The sequence below is a fragment of the Harmonia axyridis genome, chromosome 2, assembly GCF_914767665.1.
Source record: "Harmonia axyridis chromosome 2, icHarAxyr1.1, whole genome shotgun sequence".
In the NCBI taxonomy this organism is placed as follows: domain Eukaryota; kingdom Metazoa; phylum Arthropoda; class Insecta; order Coleoptera; family Coccinellidae; genus Harmonia; species Harmonia axyridis.
In genome coordinates, this window is record NC_059502.1 from 32091446 (window position 1) to 32098945 (window position 7500).

The 7500-nt window shown below is 34.1% G+C and overlaps 1 protein-coding gene across 1 annotated transcript in view; it reads right to left on the minus strand.

Annotated features, from left to right (window-relative positions):
• LOC123674280 (protein kinase C, brain isozyme) overlaps positions 1-7178 on the minus strand; it is a 143290-nt gene extending 136112 nt beyond the window's left edge. Inside the window, exon 1 of the mRNA XM_045609273.1 lies at positions 6833-7178. Within this exon, the coding sequence (XP_045465229.1) occupies positions 6833-7011 (179 nt within the window). The 5' untranslated portion in view covers positions 7012-7178. The remainder of the gene's footprint in view (positions 1-6832) is intronic.
• Between the last annotated feature and the right edge of the window lie 322 nt (positions 7179-7500).

Consider the following 7500-nt stretch of genomic DNA (forward strand, 5'->3'; position numbering starts at 1 on the left):
AAATAATAATTACTGGGATGCATACAGGAATTGTAATAATACTAGAAGAATGTTCTCACATTTTTTTCCTGCGCATAAATACTCACTTACTGAACGCAGTGCAATGTATATGGGAATTAAATTATTTAGTTATCTTCCTAGAGAAATTAAGATCATTAAGCCTTTCGAAAAGCCCTATCTCAATTTATATTGAAATGTGAACCTTATTCTATGTATGAATTCAAGGTATTCTGTGATACATACATGATACATACATAATGATTTTAGGCAATAATGTGCCAATATGACTTGTTTCCATTCTATTGTCTGTATGCTAATAATTCTGGAAATAAACAATACTATTATTATTATTATTATTTGGCTTTATACACACTTCCTCCATTTTCGGTTTTAGCTCCTTTGAATGATCGTCTAGGATTATCTTATTGTCGTTATATTCCTACGTTGTTGACCAATCATGGTGCATTTATGACTCTTCTCAAGATCGTATTCAGTACTTCTTGAAGTCTCTAAGAAATAGGATTTTGCGGCGTATTTCCAAGCCAAGCATGCGTGAGTCATGACCGGACAAATGGTGGACTTGTAGAGAAGAAGCTTGTTAGAAAGAGATATTTAGCTGCATTTACAAAAGGTGCTTTCCAGCCAACGTCAGGAGCTCCTCGGTACAGCTCCGAAGCGTACCGAAGCGCACTTGTTGTGTTCCAGTAAACAGGACGTCAAGCCCTCGCGTTACCTTCCCCTTTCCCCTGAAGCATCCCCCGCATTTGCGGGGCTTCGAGCCCTGACAAGTGTGAGAGAGAAAGAAGACCGTTACTTCGCATAAAGTACAAGACAGCTGTAGAACGCTGGTTTGTTTACGTTGAATTTGACAGTTTCGTTTTGGCGCGTTCCACTCATAGCAAGGACTCAAAGCTCTAGTGCGCCGAGCCCCGGGGTGACACGCACCTGATTGGAAAGCAGCTGAAGTAGCGGTAGCTGTTGTTGTCTGATCCTTCGTACAGATAATGAGACGTGTTGATTTCAAGTGAGCTTCTTGCCAAGTATCCTGTATCACTCCCAGATACTTGGTCTCATTTTTCCATTCGATCCTCCAACCGAACATTACGACATGTTTTTGCGAATCTTTTTTCTTTCAGCTGAAAAAAACAGCTTCGCTCTTCTCAGGGTTTACTTCAATTCTCCATCGAGCGAACAATGATTGAAATTCTCGAGATGATGACACCACGAACTAGCAAGAATGAAGGTATCGTCAGCATAAAGTGCCATAGATATTTCTCCATGTCTCTGAGTTTACGGAATGTCGGATACATATAAAATAAAATATTGACTAAGGAATTTTTGATGTTTTCTTATAGGATAGGTTAGTATCTATCAAAAATTGTAATATTTGATTGGTTTGAAGCTTTGGTAAGACTGCTCATCGGGGAACATCCCTCTCGACCACCCCAACGTCCAAGATTGAGGACTTGTCATTTTCAAACAAAGGATACAACCAAATCAGTTACCGATCACCAGGTTTATTTTTTTCTATCACACTCGAGAATCGAGGTTCTGGAAATCCTAAATATAAGAATGATTGAGCCACGTGTCTGGTCCTCTTCTTTGCGATCTCGTCGATATTTAGATATATTCCCAAAAATATTCTCACCGTCCCCAGCTAAACCCAAACGAACAGTTTTCCGCATTGTATTCTCCAGACACTCTTCAAGCTCTTATATTATTATGCATGTGGTGAAGATGATAATAAAATAGTTTCCGTCGAAATTTCAACGTATTTTAATAGAATCATATTTGATGATCATAATGAAATGAACCAAAATAATTGGAGAATAATATCTCTGAATTATTCTGATTTCTGATTATCAAGTGCGTTTTTCAATTTGCAAAAAAATAGATGAATAAGATCAAATTTCAAACATGTTCATCAAAAAATCTCAATACTCATTAAATCTTCAACCATGATGCATTAATATCGAAAATTGAAACTCCTAATATACTCAACACAATATCCTTTGTATGATGATAACGGCCTGATCGACCAGATATAACGTATGTATACGAGAACGTATATCGAATAGAGCTTCTGTTACTCTCCTCATCTTGTGAAGAGAAAGGCCGCACACCACAGACTTTCAATAGGCAGATAGTTTGATCGGTCTCCTAAATGCTTTGGAGAATTGGCAGTTTTTGAACCTGGAACTTGAATTGGTGGTCTGTTCGCCACCAGCTTTTTTTATGCAATTGTCTAGAGATATTCGACGCTTTGAGGAGGCCCGCATGAGTAATCAGTGCGCGTTGCATTTTAAACTGTCAAAATATAAACGAAGTGACTTTCGATCTGATCTATAAGCAACTTTTCTGATAATAAATACGTACAGTTACAAGTAACTTACAAAAAACTCATGAAAAACCAGCAATGTTGATCAACAAATCATTCATAAACGGTGTCTGATCAGCATTCACATATGGGCTGCCCAACCAAAATATTTCACGCAGAAACGATGAAACAAAAAATTTGATACTAAATGGTATACCTACTAAATGATAACTACCTTGATTGAACGGTCGTTTCAAGTCCGAAAATGCTGTGCTGTGCACAGTTAATATTCTAAACTTAACTCTACAGTATTATAGAGTTTATTTATGCAATATTCTGAATAAACTCTCTTATTATTATTATTATTTAATACATATTTTTTTGAGATACAGCAATACAAAAAATTATTAACTTCGAACAATGAACCATCTGTAGATAAAATCTCAGTATAAGCAGAGTGAATGTAATTTCAACAAGAGCACAAATGAAAACCTCAGCAAAAACTCTGTCTCCCTGTATGGGTGTTGTGATTGGTTTGTGTATTTTTTTTTCCATCCTTTCTTTTCACCAAAATTTGACGACGTACATATTATAATTAACTCTGTAATCAAAGAGAAAAGAACCAGAAAGGAGTACTAAATGTTATTGTTTCCATTATAACGATTTAAAGTTACCCATTCTAAAAAAGAATCTGAGACTGAAATTTATAAATTGGAGGAGTATTCACCAACTAGTCAACGGTTGCTTTTACGTTTACATAGAAGGGCTTTCAATAGAATGCCATTTGAAAAGCATACTGTTGCAACTACCATGACCAGTCCTAAGTCGATTTGAAGTCCACAAAATTTTCCTAGAAGAATTGAAACCTGGAACTTTCTCTGAAGGATCAACGATTAGACTTCCATTCCGAATGCATTTGACAACCTTCATTAGATTAAAGTACTACGTAATCCATAAAGGTTTACGTGGTTATAATCTGGCAGTTTTAGTATCTGGGAGGTTCGAAATAAGTTCTGGTAAAATTTGAATTTATTTCAAGATTTTTTGACTGTTACCTGTCTACGAATATGAGGCTGTGATAGCACTAGGGTAACCCATGTAAAGGTGTAGATCTAATAGTTCCACTGATAATTCTCATAGCAACGTGAAGCTGTGCATCAATTTCATGAACATGAGCACTGTTGAACCAAACAGAACAACAGTATTCAGCAGCAAAAAAAAACAAGGCCCAAAACTACCGTACTAAGATTACTGACACCAGTACCAACTAATTTTTGGAGAATATTATTTCTCAACTTCGATTTCATACGCAAATTCCCCAAGTGAACCTTGAAATGCAAAGAAGAATCAATTTTAACTCCAAAATATTCGGTAGTATAGTATAATTATGATTTAAGACGGAATTATTGAAAGCTACTTTCAATTTTCTATATTTTTATTGATTATTCTAATGAAAACAGAAAACAACTGTTTCATTCGGATTAAAGGTTATGAACGCCACTCAAGGAGATAATTTAACATAATTTTCAAATCTTCATTTAAAGTATTTTCAACCATTCCGAAATCAGAATGACGAAAGACAAGAGCAATATCATGGGGATAGATTGATTTCTTTGATGAGGTAACAGGGATGTCATACAACTATAAATATCAATTAAATGAACTGAGAAGACAAGAAAAATAAAGGAATAAAATGTGTGTTGCAGTAACACTCTCTTATTTATTCTAATTTTTCAAAAATTTCCCATTTTTTGACATCGCTGATTTGCGAACAGCACTCATTTATTTCAAGATCCTGAAATCCCAAAGTATTGAACCGAGTATTAAACAATGCATCGTCAATGATTTTCATAAGAAACCAGTTTCGAGGTATAGAAAATTTTTTAGTATGATTTTGGATTTTATTTCGAAATTATATGGTTTAGGTTTGTGAGGAATTAATTACCAAAAAGCTCAGTAATGCAAAAATTCTTTTATAGCTAATATAATTCCTTTATATTCATCGATCAAGTCTAGATTTAGTTATCTGAATACCTATTTTTATTATAGAGATAAGGAATTCTTCTACATTCTAAGGTAGAATTAATTAATGAGACATTTTCGAATCGAAAGACATTTTGTCAACTAGAGCAGTTCGCTATCTTTACTTTATTTTGCTTAATTGATGTGATTTCCTTTGGCATCTGCCTTAATGGAAGTATTGAATATTTCCTCATGAAAAATGATCTAACATCATAAAAAATCGGCACCAAATTCAGTGTTCCATCTATCCCTCCAATACTTTTAAATCTTTATTATGAATGACGTGGAAACCAAAAAAAAAAAAACTATCTTGTGGTATTTTCTAATATTTTCGTAGCTCATATAATATTCAAAACTGAGACTGCATGCTGTAATTTTTAGGAATTGGTTCTCCATAAATGAAGATGTATATATTTATTTGTAGCAATAATATAAATACTGTAAAATACGACATTTCATCATATGGAATGCTATGGAAATTGCAACTTTTTTGTGTTAAATCAATGTTCACGGTACAGACACGCAAAAAAGACAAGGGGTTCGAAACTTTGTTCAATTGATTTATTATAAATAAAATAAAACGAAGTAATTTCCACTATGTTATTTAATTGTTAGCAACAATTGTTTCGCCACACTGTGGCTTCATCAGGCTACATTTCTGAACTGATCAGTTCAGAAATGTAGCCTGATGAAGCCACAGTGTGGCGAAACAATTGTTGCTAACAATTAAATAACATAGTGGAAATTACTTCGTTTTATTTTATTTATAATGAATTTCCGCCAAGTAAGGACCGAATCCATTAAATGATTTATTATAGATGAAAAACTACATAAATAAATTTTTTCATCAAAATTCAGTTTGTGCTCCACGAAACGATCAAATAAACACGAATAATATTGGTTGTTGTCTTTATGTCACGTTACTTATCTTTGAGTGTAATATGAACTGTAAATTATTTCATTGATTCTTTTCAATCAAAAATGTGTTATTGTGCACAATGATGATCATTTCTATTGTTTCTGTTCTAAAAGGGAAACTCAAATTCGAAATTTTCGAGGAATTTAATTACCTATTATTAATTTTACTGCTCAAAGCGAATACTTCGATAATGAATAAGTTTCAACTTTTTAGCTTCTAATCTGGTATATTCATGAGATAGTTCTCACATCGCAAAAATTGGTATTGACTTTACAGTAATAACTTTCTGATATGGTTTAGTGAAATTCCTACTTCAGAGAGCCCAACTTTTTTCCAGAATTGGCAATACTTGGCAAATAATTAGGACAATGCCTTGAGTAGTTAGAAGTCGGAAGAAATTTAGAGAATTGTACGATAGTATTTATTATTTTATTCCTATGACAGAATAAAAGCAAATACCGAACGCAGTATACAAATATAGTGAAAATGGAAGCTCTCGATAACTATCTATGGATTTCTCACGTTTTCTATAAGTTTATTTATTTATTTTTTTCATTTTCAGTGTTTGGATTTGTGGTTTTCATCCTGTATTCAATAAATGTTCCTCATCAATTGAGTTTCATGTTTCCTTAGGTTCAAATGAAATATCTAGTTCTGTGAATAAATTATAATCATAAACAAAATATTGAAAAAAAAAACATTCATTCATACACTATAGAATTTCGAACTTATTGATTTGAATTTTCAATGCTGGAATTTTACATTTTGATTTTTAAATGAATGCCCTTCTAAAGAAAATTGATATGTTCCATTTTTAGACCTCAATAATTATAGAAACAATGAATCAAAATCGGCACTTATTTCATTGATAGCTCTAAACTAATACCTCTATCCTAGGAGAGCTCATTATGTTCGCTTGATCTACAGATATCATCAAGCAGAAAAAAACAACTCCTAGGGACAATTAGAGAGTCATTATGATAATCTGCATGTCAAAAAGTAAGTACCTAGATAAGCTTAATGGTATCGTAATTTTTCGAATAAATATCATTAATCTTTTTACGTTAAACATAAAGCTTGTGCAGAATAGTTCTGATGGACTGAATGTTTTTATCCCGATTGAACATAGTCGCACATTCGCACTGTCCAACTGAAGTGGAATCAATTAAAGCCAATTATTTCCAATGAATCCAGATCCCTCCGTATGTGTTCTGAATTACGATTTTCGATTACAATGACGAAAGGACCATCAGTATTGTCTATACAATAGTTTCACATCGACAGACAAATTGGAATTACTAAACTTGACGAGGAAATTATGAGAGGACATTGTTTTTTCGGGTGTATCTATGAATATGATCTTTCATTTGTACTATTTCCTCTATTGGAAAAACTTTATTACAATTGCTTATTCAGAATGTTTCTCAGTTTCTATATATTTCATTCAGAAAATTGTTTTATTATCGACCAAAATTTTCCAGCGGGTCTTGACAGTCCACCCTTATTTTCATAGAAACTTTCAGATTCCCGGAAAATTTCTGAATGAAAAAACCTCACCAATCCTAGGTACTCACCATATAAAGTCCTTGCAGTGAGAACAAAATGTAGGTTGTTTGAAAAACCTAGGTATAAACGTATGATCCTTGATATTGTACACATTTTTCTTTTTCAGAGCACCCTTTCTGCCCCTAAATTTGAATCCGAATTTAGAATTAACATCCACATCTTCGGTCATATTGTCCTCTTCCGCCATTCTCAATAATCGGTTATTTCAATAAAGAAGAAATGAAATCGTGCAGTATTCAAATCCGTGACGTCATGAAACGCACGCGAAGCGAACTCCCCGAAGCACCACAGAACACTGAAACAACTGCTGCCGCACGGTCAAATGTCAATATTCAGGTATGGGTATGAGCTGGTTGTGTATTGAAGGCCGTATTTTAGGTGCAACAGTTTGTGGGTCGATTCCCGTTCGGCTCTGCTGTTCGGCACCATCTGAGCTGTAAAGATTCCACGCGCGACCCGATCTGCAGGATGATCGTGGACTGCAGAGCGAGTTATTTTGGAGTTCCTCATAGATTCTGTCGGGAAACTACAGGCAATAGGTGATTCGAAAAGAAATTATAGAAATGCTTTTTGACGCTTAACACAGTTGACCTTTGAGCTCACGAGGTGTTTTAGAGTTATTTGTCGTTTAGTTTCTTCACAGTCCTCCATTCTGTCAGTTCATCGCAAATATTTT